Raw genomic sequence first — 19,575 nt, 5'->3', positions numbered from 1 at the left:
ACCTGAGCTGAAATCAAGAGTTGGACGCTTAACTGAGCCACCCAGGCGCTCCAATATGATCTTTTACTTTTAAAAGATCTTTTAGGTTGTTGCTATTTATTTTTGTGTAAATAAAAAAAAATAATGTTTATTTTTGAGAGAGAGAGAGATGGAAAGAGTGAGCAGGAGAGGAGCAGAGTGAGAGAGAGACACAGAATCTGAGCTCTCAGCACAGAGCCTGACGCGGGGCTCAAACCCACAAACCGTGGGATCATGACCTGAACTGAAGTCAGACGCTTAGCCATCTGAGCCACCCAGGTGCCCCTGTGTAAATTTTAAATCCAGTAGTCTTACTGAAGTCTCTTTATTCCAATATGTTTATAGATTCTCTTAGATTTTTTTATTTAGACACAATATTATCTGCAGATACTGAAAGGTTTGGCCCTTTACTCCCTGATTATTCAAATATAGCTGATCCTTGAACAACAAAGGTTTGAAGTGCAAGGATTCAGCTTACTTTATTGTAGGGGTACAGTATGTAACATACCATACAAAATATGTGCTGTTTATGTTATCATTAAGGCTTCCAGTCAACAGTAGGCTATTAGTAGTTAAGTTTTTAGGGAGTGCAGAGTTATATGTAGATTTTTTTACTGTGCAGGGGTCAGTGCCCCAACCCCCCATGTTGTTCAAGAGTGATAATCTTCTTGTTCTTGGCCTTAAAGGGAATGCCTCTAACATTTTATCATGAATATTTTGTATGTAATAAACAGTTAAATGTAAATGTAAATGTAAATTACATTTAGGCTTTTTTTTTTTTGAGAGAGAGAGAGAGAGAGAGAGAGCATAAGTGCAAGTGGGGAGGGACAGAGGGAGAGGGAGAGGGAGAAGAGAGAATCTCAAGCAGGCCCCAGGCTCAGCATAGAACCCAATTCAGGGCTGGATCAAGTGTGAGATCATGACCTGAGCCGAAATCAAGAATCAGATCCTTAACTGACTGAGCCACCCAGGCTCCCCTATTTAGGTTTTAAAACTGTCAAAACTTAATTTGTTTTGGTAAAAGAGAGTATTCGTGAGCATCTTTTTGTTGTTGTTGTTGTTGTTGTTGTTGTTGTTGTTAAATAAACCTGGCTTCTTTAACCTTTTGTAGAAAAAGGAAAGAAATGTACAAAATAAACTGGTGGGTGTTATTTAAAGTATGACTGATCAAATAGGACTATATTTCACGGAATAAAGAATTCACCTGTAAAAAACACGTTTCATGTTTCTAAGCAATTTCTGCTCCTTCAATGTTTTCTCTTGAAGTTTTAATATTCATACTTACCTATTTTTTTAAACGATGCATGAATTTCTTCAATATACCCATCCTCTCATAGAACATCATAAGAACGTTAACATGTTTAAATGTCCATTTAAGACCCCATCTTTCTTATTATTGCTTGCCTTTGGAGAATTTTATCAACTTTTAGAAAGAAAAACTACAGGCTTCTGTTGCAGATATCTGGTAGTGAACAAATACACTCATACGTTGAAGTGGCCTGCTTGCTGTTGTTTTCTGTTCCTTACCTCTGGGTTTACTTTCTTTTTTTTGCCGTAGTACTTGCTTTTAGCAAGGGTAAGTAGGTCTTTCTTTATCAGGAAAATCTTGCACTGCTACTGCGGAAGGAGAGTTTTGCGAGGTGACTGAATTATTCTTAGCTGATGCTCTGTCTCCTTAGCACTTTAAATGTATTGCGCCTTTGATATTTTTGTTTACGAAAGATCTCCTATTTTTTTATCCTTTGTAGGTAATCTGCACTTTCTATATTTTCTTCTAAAAGGTTTAAGGTTTTTCTCTTTTACACTTACATTCTGAATGCATCCAGAGTTAAGTTATATATGTGGTTTGAGATGGGATTCTAATTTTCTCTGATTCTCATATGAATACTCAGTTCTCTCAGTACTACGTATTGTATAGTCCGTCTTTTCGCCCAACTGAACTGCAGAGAAGCCTCTGTTTTCAAGCACGTTTCATATATGCATGGATTTTCTTATGGGCTCCGTATTCCGATCCATTGTTTGTCTCAAACTCAGTTATTTTACCTTAAATATTGGTATTCCATTGAGCAAAACGTCCAGGTTATTCTTGGTTCTTTGATCATCTATGTAAATGTTAGAATCAGATTGTCAAGTTCTGTAAGTACATTTTAGAATTTTGATTGATACCACATTGTACGTAGATAGCTCAATTTTAAAATGCTTGACATTTGTATGGTATTGAGTTTTCTTAGTGACAGACGATCTCGCCATTTTTTCGCCCATCCTCCCACTCCCCACCCCTCTGGCAACCACCAGTTCCCTGTATTTTTTGAATCTGTTTCTTTTTGTTTGTTTTGTTTGTTTGTTTGTTTGTTTGTGGAATTTTTTCGGATTCCACATAGGTGTGAAATCCTGTGCTATTTGTCTTCCTCTGTCTGATTTATTTCACTTAGATAGTATCCTCTAGGTCCATCCATGCTGTCACAAATAGCAAGATTTTATTCTTTTTTGTGGATGAATAATATTCCACTGTTTATGGACACCATTTATCCATTTCTCTATTTATGGACACTTAGGGTGCCTATATATCTTGGCTATTTCTTTTAAGTTTATTTATTTTTAGAGAGAGAAAGAAAGAGAGAGAGAGAACATACACGTGAGTGGGGAAGGGACAGAGAGAAGGGGAGAGAGCATATCCCAAGCAGGCTCCAAGCTGTTAGTGCGGAGCCCTACTTGGGGCTCGACCTCACAGACCGTGACATTATAGCCTGAGCCAAAATCAAGAGTGGGGCATTTAGCCAGCTTAGCCACCCAGGCGCCTATTTTTAAGTTTTCGAGAAAACTCCATACTGTTTTTCACAGTGGCTGCACCAATTTGCATTCCTACCAATAGTGCATGAAGTTTCTTTTGTCTCCACATACTCCCCAGTACTTCTTATTTCTTGGGTTTTTTTGTATTAGCCATTCTGACAGATGTAAATGATATCTCATTGTGGTTTTGATTTACATTTCCCTGATGATAACTGATGTTGAGTGTTTTTTTTCATGTGTCTATTAACCATCTGTATGTCTTCCTTGGAAAAAATGTCTATTTAGGTCCTCTGCCCGTTTTTAATGGGATTATTTGGGGCTTTTTGGTGTTGAATTATGGAAGTTCTTTACATATGCTGAATATTAACCCCTTGTTGCAGGTATCATTTGCAAATATCTTCTCACATTCAGTTGCCTTTTTGCTTCATCGGTGGTTTCCTTTGCTGAGCAAAAGCTTTTAATTTTGTTGTAGCCCCATAGTTTATTTTTGATTTTGTTTCCCTTGCCTGAGGAGACATATCCAAAAATATGTTTTTAAGACCAATGTCCAAGAGATTACTACATATGTTTCCTTTTAGGAGTTTTATGGTTTCCTGTCTCATATTTAGGTCTTTAATCCATTTTGAGTTTATTTTTTATATGGTATAAGAAAGTGGTCCAGTTTCATTCTTTTGCATGTAGCTGTCCAGTTTTCCCAATTACTGAAAAGACTATTTTTTCCCCATTGTATATTATTAACTCCTTTGTCATAGATTGATTAACCATATAAGTATGGGTTTGTTTCTGGTCTCTCTATCCTAGTCCATTGATCTATGTATCTATTTTTGTGCTGGTGTAATGTTTTGATTACTTTGGCTTTTTAGTTTATCTTGAAATCTGAGATTGTGATACCTCAAGTTCTGGTGTTCATTTTTAAGATTGTTTTGGCTATTTGGGTTCTTTTGTGGTTTCATACAAATTTTAGGATTATTGTAGTTCTTTTTTTTTAATTTTTTTAATGTTTATTTATTTTTGACAGAGAGACAGAGCATGAACGGGGGAGGGTCAGAGAGAGAGGGAGACACAGAATCCGAAAGAGGCTCCAGGCTCTGAGCTTTCAGCACAAAGCCTGACACGGGGCTCGAACTCACAGACCACAAGATCATGACCTGAACCGAAGTCGGGTGGTCAACTGACTGAGCCACCCAGGCGCCCCTTAATTTTTTTTTTAATGTTTATTTATTTTTTGAGAGAGAGAGGGAGATAGAGCACAAGCAGGGGAGGGGCAAAGAGAGAGGGAGACACAGAATCCAAAGCAGGCTCCAGGCTCTGGAGTCAGCACAGAGCCGATGCGGGGGCTCAAACCCACAAACCTGAGATCATGACCTGAGCCGAAGTCTTGTGCTTAATCGACTGAGCCACCCAGGCACCCCAGGATTATTCTAGTTCTTTAAAAAATGCTATTCATGGAGCACCTGGGTGGCTCAGTTTGTTGGGTATCTGACTTTGGCCTTAGGTCACCATCTCATGGTGCCTGGGTTCGAGCCCCATGTCAGTCTCTGTGCTGACAGTGTTGAGCCTGCTTTGGATTCTCTCTCCTTCTCTCTATGCCCCTCCTCGACTCATACTTTCTCTCTCTCTCTCTCAAAATAAATAAATAAACTTACAAAATACTGTTTGTCTTTTGATAGGGACTGTATTCTGTATTGACTCTTTAGGTTACTTTGGGTAGTATGGACATTTTAATGATATTAATTCTTCCAAAGGGTGGACATTGAATATATTTCCATTTGTTTGCGTTGTCTTCAGTTTCTTTCATCAATGTCTTACAGTTCTCAGAGTAGAAGTCTTTCACCTATTTGGTTAAATTTATTCCTAGATATTTTGTTCTTTTTGATGCAATTGTAATCTGCTACTTCATTATTAGCATATGGAAATGCAAGAGGTTTCGGTATTTTAATTTTGTCTTCTGCAACTTTACTGAGTTTGTTAGTGTTAATAGTGTTTGGTGGAATCTTTACGGTTTTCTATATATAGTGTCATACAAGCTGCAAATAGTGACAGTTTTACTTCTTCCTTAACCAGTTTGGATTCCTTTTATTTCCTTATATGTCTGATTATCATGCGAGGATTTCCACTCTGTTGAATCAAAGTGGTGAGAGTGGACATCGTGTCTTCTTCCTGATCTTAGAGGAAAAGTTTTCATAATCTTACCATTTTTAATTGTTTTCTTTGTCTCTTTCAACAGAGTCTCATAATTTTACACAAGTAGATCCTGTATGTCTTTCGCTAGATGTAACCCTTTCTATGAATGACTTTTGTTTGTATTATAGTTTCTTTATAAAAAATAAACGTTTTGGTTGAGGTTGATGTATAGATACATAAAGTCAATTTTTATGCTGTCACTCAATCTATCTTGTTCAAACTATTGCTAAACTATATCATTTAAACAAATTATCTGTAGGTTATTTTGGATTTTCTGTGAAGATAGTAACCATTGAGAATAACAGTTTCTCTTTCTTCATTTCATTGACTATAGCCTATAATATAGTGTTGAATAGAAACTATAATAATAGGCATCTTTGTTTTTTCTTGATTTTAAAGGGAATTCCCACTTGTTCCTATTAGGAATGAGCTCTCTCTATGAGTATACTTTTCTGATTTGGGATGCTCCCTTCCATACCAAATTTACTGGTAGTTTTTATAGTGCTTGTGTATTAAATTTTATCAAACATTGCTTTCTGCATGTATTATTCTTGTTTATGTATTTCTAATTTTTTTAAAAAAATTTATTTATTATCGAGAGACAGAAAGACACAGAGTGTGAGCAGGGGAGGGGCAGAGAGAAGGGGGAGACACAGAATCCGAAGCAGGCTCCAGGCTCCGAGCTGTCAGCACAGAGCCTGATGCAGGGCTCGAACCCACAAACCTTGAGATCATGACCTGAGCTGAAGTCGGATGCTTAACCGACTGAGCCACCCAGGCACCCCTCCTGTTTATGTATTTTTTAAAAACCTGTCAATATGGCAAATGACATTTAAAGATTTTCTAATGTTAAACTACTCTTGCATTTCTAGAATAACGCAACCTAGTCATAATTTACAATCATTTTTTTATATAATTGTAGATTTGATTTGCTAATATATTCTTTAGGATTTTTAAAGGTAGCTTCATTTATAGGTAAAATGGCCTGCAGTTTTCTTTTCTCAAACTATCTTTCTTTAGTTTTGGTATCATGTTTTCTGGACTCTTAGCATGAGCTGGGAAGAATCTTCCCCTTTTCTTCTCTGCTAGAATTCTTGTAACTATCTGAATCATCTGGGCTTAAGGTTCTTTTTTGGTGAGAATACTTCTAAACTCTGTTTCAGTTTCCTTATTAATTATAAGACTTCTCAGGATTTCTGTTTTGTTTGTTTTGTTTTGTTTGAGTCAGTTTTATTGAATTAATGTTTTTGTTAATAAATTTTCAAATTTTTCAAATTTATCGAATAAGTTGATAATAAAAATTCTATTCTCATATTTTTATTTTCTTCACAAGAAGGATTATGTCCCCATTTTTACTTGTACTACTTTTTATGCCTTTTTTTATGGGACTTTAGAGGATTTTCTATTTTTGAGCCTTTTCAAAAACCAGTATTTCAATTTGTGGCAATCTTTTGTCTTTTTCTGGTTACTTTTAAGATGTTCTTGGGGCGCCTGGGTGGCACAGTCGGTTAAGCGTCCGACTTCAGCCAGGTCACGATCTCACGGTCCGTGAGTTCGAGCCCCGCGTTAGGCTCTGGGCTGATGGCTCAGAGCCTGGAGCCTGTTTCCGATTCTGTGTCTCCCTCTCTCTCTGCCCCTCCCCCGTTCATGCTCTGTCTCTCTCTGTCCCAAAAATAAATAAATGTTAAAAAAAAAAAAAAGTTAAAAAAAAAAAAAGATGTTCTTTTGTCTTTACTGATCTAAAGTTTCACTGAAATGTGATTCGGTCTGGATTCATTTCTAAATTTATATTGCTTAAAAATTGCACTATCTTTTCAATCTAAAGACTTATGAATTTCTTCAGTTTTGGAAAACTCTCATCTTGATCTCTTTGAATATACCTTCTTCACCATTCCCTGAATTATCTTTTGGAATTCATGTTGGACATATTTTAGAATCTTTTGATTTATTTCCCTTGCTTCCTAACCACTCATATTTTGTATCACTTTATCTTCTTTGTTAGGTTCTTGTTTAGTTCTTCAGTAGTGTTGTATTTATGCTGTATAGAATGAGTTATTTCCATCCAGCTTTAAGGATTAATTGATTCTTAAAAAAATTTTTTTAATGCTTATTTATTTTTGAGAAAGAGAGAGAGACAGAGTGAGCAGGGGAGGGGCAGAGAGAGGGGGAGACCCAGAATCTGAAGCAGGCTCCAGGCTCTGAGCTATCAGCACAGAGCCTGATGCGGGTCTCGAATTCATGAATTGGTAGATCATGACCTGAGCTGAAGTCAGATGACTAACCCACTGAGCCACCCAGGTGCCCCAGGATTAATTGATTTTTAATTTTCAGATCATTCTTTTTCATGTCTATCTGTTCTCGTTTTACTTCTTTGTTTCAGATTGCTTGTTCTGATCAACATTGGTTTCATTTCTTCCTCAGAGGATTATAAATATTCTTGTTTTAAAGTCTTCTTTGGACACTGTTCATTTTCATTTTGTTTGGAGAGAATCCATGTGCTGACATTCGGTTTTCTAGCTTTTCATACCTTTGGACTTTATACTGCCCATTTCCCTTATATGGTGGTCTCTCCCTTCCACTCAATATTGTGCTTGGGTTTCCTCCACCCTGCACTTTCGAGGCTCCAAGTCAGGGCTGGCCGTGTGGATGCCTTCTAGAGGGTTAGTGTCCTGTTTGGCTCAGGTCATGAGGCTGCATTTTTATGCAATTGCCTCTTTAGGCTCGAGTTCTACATGAGCCATAGCCACCATTAGCAGCTTTTCTCAGCCTCATTTTCATGGTCACGAGCCAGAAATGTCTGAATCTGACGTGTAACCAGGGTCAAGTTGGCTTCCCCTTCCCACAATGACATTTAGTTTGTGGGTCCCACATAAGTACGCACTGATCTTTCAAAGACTCTGTGAGGCCACAAGCTCTTCTTTAGAAAGAGTGGTCCCTTCTGAGCCATGGCTTCAGGGATTCCCTTTCTCAAGACCTCTGATTCAGATGTTTAACATGAAAACAGCACATCCACTGTGCTAGCTGGAGGGGCTACTTTTTAATCTAACTCTGCTTTTTACTGGGTTCATAGCCCTTGGGAAGGATTTGGTACATTGCACCTTTGTTTTCTAATCTGGAACTTTGTAGGACAGTTAGGAAAATTAAACCGCGTATTATCCACAAGAGCACTTTATAAAAGTCGTAAAGATGGAAATGTTTAGCTGTATGTCTCACGTATATTGGAAACGTTGGAAATCCATCCAACTCAAAATACCCGTCTGTGAGAGTTGAGTTTGATTTCAGGAAGCCATCCTTTGATATATTCATTCAACCAATATTTACTAAGCAGCTGCTGCATACCAGGCCCTGAGCTAGGTACACTGAGGCAATAGGGCCCAATGGGGTTAGATCTCCCACATGCTTTCATTTTCTTCTGATGGCAAGAGCTCTCGTTGGTCCAAATATACCACTGTAATGTTAAGAACAGGCAGAAACAGATTCTGAGGAAAATGGGGAAGCTTCCACAGAGACCAAAAACTCTTAATCACTTTGACACATTTGTTCTTTACTCTGGTGTTTTCTTGGTTTAAATGATGACGTGCCTAGATAACTGGACCAAATCAACGGATTAGATATTTTAAAATGTTTGTTTTCACAAAAAATAACTATTTGGCAAGGCCTGACTTTGTATTTCTGAAAGCAAGTGCAAGCTTCTCTCTGTGTTTAGTGTTGATTGTCAGCCTATGCCATGCTCCTCTCCTGGACTCTATTCTCTTGCAGGAGATAGACCCCTGTAAGGAGGAAGGCGCTGGATCCTAGTTTTTTTTCTCCATGGGTCCTTAACTCTGACCTTCATAGGACCACAGTTTGCACAAATAAAAGGAGCTGTAATTCGGCCATCTCGTAGACATGCTGACTAAAGTATAATGTAGAAAAAACAAGACATCAACTGAGCCAGGCATTTTATGGCTTTGATTTAGTGCTTGCATATCATACAGGTAACTCTAAGGGTTGATGCTTAGTGTTACTGTTACCAAGGCTTGGAAAATCCCGCCCACTGATTGTTCAGTCCCTGAACTGAGGAAAGCCATTCTTCCCTTAAGCATTCGACAATATTCTTGTAAGTGTATTATTTTCTTTTCCTTAGCCTTTCCCCTTCCAAATGTGCTTTTTTCCCTCTTTCTTTTCAGCCTTCATCTACCTCTTCCAGACTGTTTCTTACCGAGCAGTGCCTGTTTCCAACTAGGCTGCCTTTCCTTTGGGATGAAGCGTCCACAGGCAAATCTGAGCTGTGCCTGCCTGCTGGGCTTGCTGTGGGGATGGCAACCGGCAAGGACCGGGGGTAGGGTAAAGGCCAAAGGATGTGAGGGAGAATGAGCCTCTAGCTATCCTTGTCAGATGGTTTCTTCTGCCTGGCTGGCTTTGATTTTCCTCACCTCAGCCCCTTTGATGGGTTAGGCCAGGTCTCCTGAGCAGTCTTGACTGACAGCAGCCACTTCGTTCCCACCCTGGGACGCTGTTCTCGTGCTGAGCAGCCAAGGAAGGAAGCAGTTAAGTGAGGGTCCTTATTAGCAGTGTTCTAAGTTTAGCCCTCCAAAGGAAGCCTTTCAGACAGGCCAGCTTCCCCTTTTTGGTATGAAAGATAAATAGGTGTGCAGCAGAAAACACTGGTTTAATGCCCCAGGCTTATAGAATGATGGCATTTACTGAACATTTACTAAGTTGTAATCACTGTTCCAAACATTCTACATCTACTAACTTACTTAATTTTCATGACAATCCCAGGGTCTGGATTCTATGAAGGCCTTCATCTTGTGCTTGGGGGAAGCCTAGATGGTAAATCCTTGCCTCAACAGCTAGTAAATGGACACAGACCCAAACAATCAGTTATGTAATATTTAAAACAGATGAAAATTAAAAAAGTCATTGTTTCTGTTGTCAATTGTTTCAACTCATTGGTGCTACTAGATTATTTCTTGAGAAAGTAGTATTCCCAACATCCCCCTTTTGTATAGAAAATAATCTTCTGAATGAATGAGAGGGTTTGTTAGTGCTAGAAAGAAAAGAAGAAAAAAATTAATGACAAATCTCAACACCCAGAAGTAAATTGCTACCTTCACTGGGGATTCCCAATAATTAACACTTTTTTTCTTCTTTATCAGCAAACCTTGAAGAAAAAATGGGTGGAGTTCAGATCTCTGCAGTTACAGGAACAGCGTCTGCTTCATGGTAAATGTGACTTCCTGTTCAGAAACCACACTAACATTCACCTTTTTTTTTTGTATTTCTGCCTCTACGTTATTTTAAGATTATCATCATTGTAAGAAAAAATTTTCTAGCATGGATCAGGAATGCTAGTGTATGTTTTTTGTCATGACTTTTGGAGTGACCTATGTATCTGGAGGGTAAGTCCAGTCACCTCCTCTCCTCCATACGTGTAACACATCGGCACATGAAAACACGCACATGCTTACATGCATGTGCACAATTCCAAGAGGCACGTGGAGATTTTAGAAGAGCCATAGATGAGTTAAATTCCTGACAATGTTTATGGCTCGGGGGTTGTGTGAGTCTCAGAAACTATGGAAACTAGAATGGTAGCACACTTCTTGGGTAGACCTCCTGTCATTTGTTCATGTTATACAAGTTACATGAGTGCAGAGAATCTCTTCTTCTTGGCCCATAAACCCAAGACAGAAATCGGAATGATCATCCCAATAGTCAATGCATGGCTCTTGCAGTTGTGTGAATTCTGAAGGGAATGGGTTGATTGAAAAATTTGTTGATGTGACATTTGCTTTGTGACTCCTGTAACCCGAGGAATGAACTTGTACATACAAATAATTCACTGAAACCACTAGGTATGTGGGTGTGAAACATAGGTTATATCTTCTTAAGATAACACTGAGCTAAAGTCTCCATTTATAACCCAGAATGTCTATTTCAAGTCATAACTTATTTATGGGAAAAAGACATTTAATTCATAATTAGGCACTAATGTACGGCATAGAGGTTTGTGTTGAAATTTTGTTCTCTTAAATGAAATTTATATATAAGTTACTTCTCTTTTGTATGTTTTAAAATTAATATTAAAACAATTCTTAATAGATTCTTTTGGGGGGGTCTGAAGTGTCCTAGCAGGACAGAGGTATAAAAATCCAGCTACCTCCTGGATTTCTGTAGACTTGAGGGTGTTTAGGAAACCTTTGCCTCCCCTTCTCGAGCATTCTGCGGTGGAGATGGGGCTTGGTCTAATAAGTACAGGCAGTTCTGAGGTTCTATAGGAACAGGCTTGTACGGACAAGGTGTTTCGTTCAAGATTAAGGGAAACGACTCCGCGTAAAGCCACTTTTGTGTATGTTCTTTTTGAGAGATTGAAGGACTTCTTTAGTTTACTTTTTCTAGGCCTAGAATAAATACACGAGGCATGAGATTCTCAATGGCTTTCCAATCAAAAAGAATTCATCAACTCGTTGACAGATGATGTAAAGTAGGTTTTATTAGTAAAAAGGAAAGCATTATGACTAGTCAGTGCAGAGCTCACATATTGAACCTTGCAGATCAAATAGAAAAATAAAGTCTCTTCTATTTCTTTTCCTGAAGCAGAGTCACCTTCTAATTATGTCATTCTCAGGCTGGTATAACAATTAATCCCCTTTCTTTCAGCAGCATACCAACCAACTCAGGTAGTACATAAGCAAGTGGGGTATGGACAGGATGGATGTTGGTGTGCAATTAAAATTCGAGTTTGGAGAGCCCAGATACAGAGAAAGTTGATGAACAAATTTAACTAAGTCAATCAAATTCAACTTGTACAAATGAATTGTTACTTATTTCAGGACAGGGATGTTTTCTGGGCACACTAGCATTCCAGAGCATTTAAGTGTTAAAGTAGTCTGGGAACAAACAAGGAATATTGAGGCTGAAAGGTATTTTTTTCTGTTTTAAACACCTTTTGAATTCTCTATAATCAGCCTATAGGCGCAGGTTATATAACTGTGTTTCCCATATACTTCAACTTATGTTACAGTAATTATATAATTATTTAAAAAATACAGTACCTTGGGGCATCTGGGTGGCTCAGTCGGTTGGGCATCCGACGTCGTCTCTGGTCATGATCTCACAGTCCGTGAGTTCGAGCTCCATGTCATGCTCTGTGCTGACAGCTCAGAGCCTGGAGCCTGCTTCGGATTCTGTGTATCCCTCTCTCTTTGCCCCTCCCCTGCTCATGCTCTGTCTCTCTCTGTCTCAAAAATAAATAAAAACATTAAAAATAAAAATAAAAATACGGTAACTAAAAATCAGAGGAACTAAATGGAGGAAGTCCATAAGACAGCATTTCCCCAAGTATATTCTTTATTTTTTTTCCCAAAGATATTCTTTAGAGCCCCATTTCTGTGAGAATTTTAATGAATGTTGCAGAGTCACTTCAGTTTAAGAAATAATACTCTTGGGGGTGCCTGGGTGACTCAGTCGGTTGAGCATCTGACTTCGGCTCAGGTCATGATCTCACAGTTTGTGAGTCAAGCCCCATGTTGGGCTCTGTGCTGACAGCTCAGAGCCTGGAGCCTGCTTTGGACTCTGTCTACCTGTCTCTCTGGCCCTCCCCTGTTTGTGCTCTGTCTCTCCCTCTCCCCAAAATAAAACAAATTAAAACATTAAAACAAAAATAAAACATTAAAAAATTTAAAAAAAAGAAATTATATTCTTGGAGATTGACAAGTCACCCTGGCATACTGTCAGATGAGTTGAACTGTTCTTATACGAAGAATCTTGTTTAAATTTATTTCATTTAGCATTACCGTTTCTGTGACCGTGGAACACTTACATGGAAGCTAGTCCACGAACAATAGTTTGGGAAACACCCCTACAAGGTTCATCAAATGGCCTCAAAATAAGTCACTTGTTCATATAGGCGAAGCTCAGTGAAAAATATTGTTCACTTTTACTCTTTCTTTTTTGCGCCCTTTGAAGAGAAGTTTTGTGTATTTACTCGAAGGGAGTGATGCTCATATGCATTCCACAGTAGACTCTCTTTTCTGCATTCTAGGTGACTCAGGTAACTGCTCGAGTTTGGAGAACATGGACATAGATGAATCAGTTTTGTTTGGAACCCTGCCTGGGCCCAGCCCTGCCCTCCTGGACCGGAATCGATTATCCAGTGAGAGTAGCTGTCTGAGCTCCATGACGATGGACAGCGAAGATGGCTACCAGACATGTGTGTCTGAGGACTCAAGCAGGGGAGCCTTCAGTCGACAGACGAGCACAGATGACGAGTGCTTTGTCCCCAGGGATGGGGACGATTTTCTGAAGAGGTCTTCTTCGAGGAGGAACCGAAGCATTAGTACTGCCAGTAGTGGGTCCATGTCCCCCTTGTGGGAGGGCAACTTCTCAAACATATTTGGGACCCTGCCCCGGAAAAGCAGAAGGGGAAGTGTCCGGAAACAACTCTTAAAATTCATCCCCGGCCTTCACCGTGCAGTGGAAGAGGAAGAGAGTCGCTTCTGATGGGCTGTCTTGCCCTTTTGTATTAGCTTATTTCGTAAATATCTCTAGACTTGTTTAGAACAACTCCACCCGGCCTGGTGGGAAACTGTGGAGGGATTGCAAAACTGAAACCCCGTTTCATGGCAATAGTGACCTTTATTTAAATTTTTGTGTCATGATTTTTGCTTCTTAAGTCGTTTTGTAGCCAGGAAAGCTCTGTTTATAACCAGAAGGTAGGGGAATTAAGTCATAAGTTAGATACTATAACAAATTAATGCACATTCCTGCTCATTTTAATGCTGCCTGTGAAGGCAAGGGTTATATTTATTTTCTGGATTATCTATGTGAAAAACTGAGAACTTTTCAGAGTCAAGTGTAAATAAAAGAGTGACGGAATATAATTATTTGGGATACCTTCCATAGGTTCATTGGTAGGTCACGGAACCTTATGTTTGCTTAAGATCAGGAGCCTCCAGGGAGGCTTACTAATAGGCAATTTTGAACGTTTTCTGCTTAAATCTGTGAAGGATTATAAACAAAGATGATAGTCAGCTATGTTTCACAAACACAGCAACAATAAAGCAGGAGGCATATAAGTTAATATTAGGGTTTAGATCCATGAGATCCATGGAAACATGTTGTCTAATAGGGGTGCTGAGGAAGATTATGATACGGCCTTTTTTATAGTCAGCCTAAACAAAATAGGTGAGAATGTCACTTACGCAATTCCACTTTTGTTCTGCCTAAACTTTGATGGCAAGTCTAGAATTCTCAAGATCCTGCATACAACTTTGCAATCTTTGTTTTTGAGCAAATGTCTGAAATTTGAAAAATTAAAGCCAGGAAAAGGATTTTTCTCCTGTAGAGTTGTTCGCATTATTCCTCACTTTATATTATAGATTCCACAGTTACTGCCTTAGCATTCTTTTGCGTGTTGGTCATGTTAGTATCACATTACTTCTAGCCTTTCAATCACATTTTCATTCAATATCCATTTGAAGTCCATGGTTACTCTGTTCTGGTGATACAGCTGCTCATGACCTATATTCTAGAGTAGACAGTGTAATAAATAGTCCTTACTGATTTAAAGCTGTGTGTGTGTGTGTGTGTGTGTGTGTGTGTGTTTGGGAGAAAGAGATGTTTGATAGGTGACTTTGAGTGGAACCACACTTAAATCAAAAGAATGAGTCATTTTGAGAAAAAAAAAAAAGGAAGCGTGAGGAAGCCTGTAGGGTAATAAATGAATGTTAAAAAATAAAATATAAAAAGATTTCTAATTGGAACCTGCTTTCCATTAATTATTTGAACTTAGAATTATCCAGTCGCTCTGCTTGAGAATCAATCATATGAAAAGCAGTTTGTAGTGTTTCACAGGAACAGTTACAATCCTGTGTACCACTTACTGAATACCTAGCAGGTTAAAGATGCTTTCCATGTGATCCAACCCTGTTAGATAGGTGTTAGGCCTACAGAAAGGAGGAGGAATTCAGAGAAGTTCCCATGGCCAAGGGCGAGGCTTACATCGAAAGCCATTCCTTTCTGGCTCTGGCCTATCTTCAGTCTTTCGAGATATTGTTTACTCTTTTGCTGGTTCTGTGTGGTCATCACCACAGAACTTCCCCCCACCCCCACTCCTCAGAGAATACATAAAGCACACCCCTCAGAGACTCTGCATGGATAAAAATTGTCTTTGGTTAAAAAAGAAAACAAACACATTTAGAATAACTCTTTCTCTTGGCCTCCACAGGCTAGTTTTCAAATATGGGCACATTAATAGCTACGTGGTTAACAATACATTTATTTTCAGCAAGGGCTTGCAAACCAGTTGTGATTGCCTGACACTGTTTATTTCCCATAATAGATTAGAATGATCATCTGCAGTGTATTTTGTTAACCTTATTTTGCCAAATCCGGGGGAAAGAAATCATCGTGTTTATTTGAGGAAAGATGACTTTAAATTCTTCTACAACGTGATCAGTGTTTTAAGAACTTCCACAGATCATCTGGGAAAGCAGGTTATAGGTTATTTGCTTTTCTTCTGGCTTTACGTGTTAAATACAGTATAATGCTTCTTCCTTACAGTAGTCATCAAATCTAAAAAAGTTCAGGGAAGGGACAGAGCAAATTTTGCTATAGTCTGAGGTAAGAAGAATTAGAGTCAAGAGTTTGATATGTTCTGGAAACAAAGAAAAGCACTTTTTAACCAAAGTACAGGAAGGAAGGGTATCTCATGTTTTGTGCGTTCACAAGTTGTAAGAAAACTGGCTGTTCAGTGGAAATGTGGGTAAATTTCTCACAGCAGAGCTTTTCAGACTTGTGACCTCAGTGGGGCTTTAGAAGACTTCATTTCTCTAATCTCTTGGAGCACAATGACTCACTTTGATGTAATTTTTGAGAAAATAATTGAAAAGCTAAGTGCTTTGTTTTTTGCTTATCCCAAAGTTGTCAAATATGCCATATTGGTGGATTTCACTAATTGATAACTGGTTGTGAAAATGCATTTTTTGTCGCATGGCAGGCATCGAGAAGCCAAGTTTGAATGAAGCATATTGAGAATTATTCTGTCATGTGGCTAAAGGAACACCACCTTTGTGGTGTCAGAAACGTGGGTACTCTATTTTTTGAAATGAGCTTCTCTTCATCACTTTCTACTTTGTAGTGTTTTTATATCTTAGTTGCATGTGCAAATAGTATTAAAAATCCTAGTTTGAACTGAAGCAATCAAACTTGGGTATAATTTGTGTGTACTGATCATACAGTATAAGTATTTATGGATGTATACAACTTAAGTATAGTAAATACTACATAACAACTATATCCAACCCTTCAGTTTACAAGGTTATTGGTACTTTGTATCTATTTCCTTACAGAATATGGGCAATAAAAAAGTTAATACCTTTCTGGAATAAAGAATGCTATTCTTCAGTGTCAGAAGTCTCTTCCCTCCCTTTCTCTCCCCCCCTTCTCTCTATCTCTATCTCTTTACCTATGCACCTTAAATGAAATGATTATTTTAAAAGCAGATTTTTAAGAAATCTGGGATCACCTCTCGATACCTAATTTTTTGACATTTTTATTTTTTATTTTGTAAAGAAATTTTTTAACATCTATTTATTGTTGAGAGACAGAGACAGACAGAGCATCAGCAGGGGAGGGTCAGAGAGAGAAGGAGACATAGACTCGGAAGCTGGCTCCAGGCTCTGAGCTGTCAGCACAGAGCCTGACGTTGGGGCTTGAACCCACAAATTGCGACATCATGACCTGAGCCAAAATTGGACCCTTAACTGACTGAGCCACCCAGGTGCCCCTGACATTTTTAAAAGGCATTACCTACTTAATTGAGGCTTTGCCCTTGTATTAGCTTTTTGATGTTTAACACATTACTACATACTTAGAGGTTTCAAACACATTTATTAGCTCAAAATTTGTGTGGATCAGGTGTCTGGGCAAATATTAGCTGGGTTTGCTCATGGACTCATGAGGCTGCAATCAAGGTGTCATCTGGGATGACTTCTTACCTGGAGTTCTGACTGGGAAAAGAAACACTACTAAGCTCCCTCAGGTTGCTGTCAGAATCATTTCTTTGTGCCATAGATAGGATTCACGGAAGCTCGCTCACCAAAAGCCAGCAATGGAAAGAGAGACCGCAAGCAAGGCAGCCTTAAATAATGCAATGTAACCATACAGGTGACATCATCTTTGCCACATCGCAGGACATGCTGCACAAGTGACATCCGACCAACTGTGCCATATTATGTTAGGCGTAAGTCATGGGATCCATCCAAGCTCAAAGAGCAGGGATTGTGCAAGGCGTGAATATCAGGATGTGGGGATCAAGGAGGTGCCTTAGGATTTGTTCACAACATCATTCAAGGAGTTCACAAACTTGATAATACAGCGAGTCTTTTCTAAGCTTCTTTGAGTAAATATAAATGGAGAATGTTAACAATTTTTAATACAGAAGTAGTAAGATTAAAGAGTTCTGAAATTAAAGAACCTGGCCAAGATTGTATAACTAAGCAAAAAAGCTGAAGAGGAAACTGAATTCAGGTCCATTACTGACCTCCCAACATTGTTCCTCAGGTGCATGAAATATTAGGGAGCTTCAAAGAATATTAAAGTGTGAACTAGCTACTTCCTTTAAAATTCTTCTCAGGGAATTTGAGTGTATTTCAGTGAATTCAGTGATTGACACGATGAAATTTGTCACTTCTATGTGGGTACATCTTTGTGAGCATAGGTCAGGAATGCACAGAAAAACAAAATAAAATTCTCATAATCAAAACTACAAAGCACAGAAGGAAATGATTAACCATGAGCAAAAGTCAGGAGATGCCACAAATAGCAGAATCATCAGAATTTGAGAAAATAAAGCAGTTTGAAAGAAAATAAGACTTATATTTCTTAGGAATAGAAGAGAAGTCCCTTATTAAAGAATATATGCAAATATCATAATGGTGAGAAACTGTCTATTTCCTCACTAAGATCAAGTACAAACTCAGGATGTCCTGTCATCACTTTTATTCACCATTGTGCTAAAAGTTTTAGCTAGTGTACTAAGACAAGAAAGGAAACAAAAAGTATATACAAACTGAGAACAAGAAATTAAACTTTGCAGATGACATGATTATGTAGCAATTCAGGAAGAATCAACAACAACAAAAATCCTGGGAGTAATAAGTGAGTACAGAAAGTTCACAGAATACAAATTACTACACAAAAGCCAGTTGATTTCTTATATACAAGCACTGAACAACTGGGGTTTGAAATGAAAACAAAAACAAAAACATGACAGCAAAGCTTATAATAATACCCCAAAATGAAATACTTAAGTATAAACCTGAAAAAAATATGTACTGTTACTATATGTGAAAAATTCAGTCTGAGAAAATCTAAATAAATAGAGAGTCTGTGTTCAAGGACTGGAAGACTTCGTCGTGTTAAGATGTGACTTCTTCCTAACTTAATCTATACATCTAGTGAAATCCTCATCGAGATTTCAGTAAGCTCTTTCATAGACCCTGACAAACTGATTGTAAAATTTCTATGGAGAGGCAAAAAACCTAGAATAGCCAAAGTGAAGAAGAAGGAGAAGAATGAAGAGAAGGAGGAGGAGGAGGGGAAAGTTGGAGGAATCGCAATACTTAATTTCTTGACTTTCTGTAAGTCTACAATAATAAGAAGCATGATATTGGCAAAAAAATAGCACGTAAATCAACACAACAGAAGAGAGTACCCAGAAATAGACCTGTAACAATATAGCCACTGATCTTTGACAAAGAAGTAAAGGCAGTTAAATGGAGAAAGGATGGTGCTTTCAACAAATGGTTCTGGAACAACTGGACATCCATATGCAAGCCCTTACACATTTCACAAAAGTAACTTAAAATGAATTATAGGCCTATATATAAAACTTAAAAGTCTAAAACTCCTGGAAGATAACATGGGTTTGGTCATGAATTTTTAGGTAAAACAAAAGGATGATTCATGAAACCAAACATCAATATACTGGACTTTATTAAAATTAAAAACTTCTGCTTTGGGAAAGATACTGTTGACAGAATCAAAAGAAAAAGCATAGACTGAGAGAAAATATTTGCAAAAAAACATATTAGAAGGGGACTTATATGCAACATACAAAAAGGACTTTTAAAGTTCAAAACTAAGAATCCAACCTAATTAAACCATGTTCGAAACATCTAAACAGACGCATCTCCAAAGATAATACGTAGACGGTAAATACATACATGAAAAGAATGCAGTATTATTTGTCATTTGGGATTTACAAATTCAAACAACAATGAAGTACTACTACATGGCTACAGGATAACTAAAATCTAAACCACTGGCCATGCCAATTGACATCAAGGATGTAGTGCTACAGAAAAGCTCTTGCATTGCTGGTAGGAATGCAAAATAGCACAGTCACTTTGGAAGACAGTTTGGCTTTTTTCTCCCCCACGAAGCTAAAGATAGCTTTACCATATGGTTCAGCAATTGTGCTCCTAGGTATTAACCCTACTGATTGAAAACTTATGTTCACACAAAACCCACACACAGATGTTTGTAACAGCTCTATTCGTAATCACTGAAACTTGGAAGCAACTTGAATGTCCT

General features: G+C 38.2%; 1 protein-coding gene across 4 annotated transcripts in view; it reads left to right on the top strand.

The window, feature by feature from the left end:
- LOC122481352 (cytohesin 1 interacting protein) overlaps positions 1-16,364 on the top strand; it is a 76,831-nt gene extending 60,467 nt beyond the window's left edge. For all 4 annotated transcript variants that reach the window (XM_043576768.1, XM_043576766.1, XM_043576767.1 and 1 more), the window contains 2 exons: positions 10,134-10,200; positions 13,022-16,364. In XM_043576768.1, the coding sequence (XP_043432703.1) occupies positions 10,134-10,200; positions 13,022-13,479 (525 nt within the window). In that variant the 3' untranslated portion in view covers positions 13,480-16,364. The remainder of the gene's footprint in view (positions 1-10,133; positions 10,201-13,021) is intronic.
- The last annotated feature ends 3,211 nt before the right edge of the window (positions 16,365-19,575 follow it).

Source organism: Prionailurus bengalensis, chromosome C1 (genome assembly GCF_016509475.1).
Source record: "Prionailurus bengalensis isolate Pbe53 chromosome C1, Fcat_Pben_1.1_paternal_pri, whole genome shotgun sequence".
NCBI lineage: Eukaryota > Metazoa > Chordata > Mammalia > Carnivora > Felidae > Prionailurus > Prionailurus bengalensis.
Note: the sequence above shows the minus strand (reverse complement) of the source record. Positions and strands in the feature narration are given on the sequence as shown.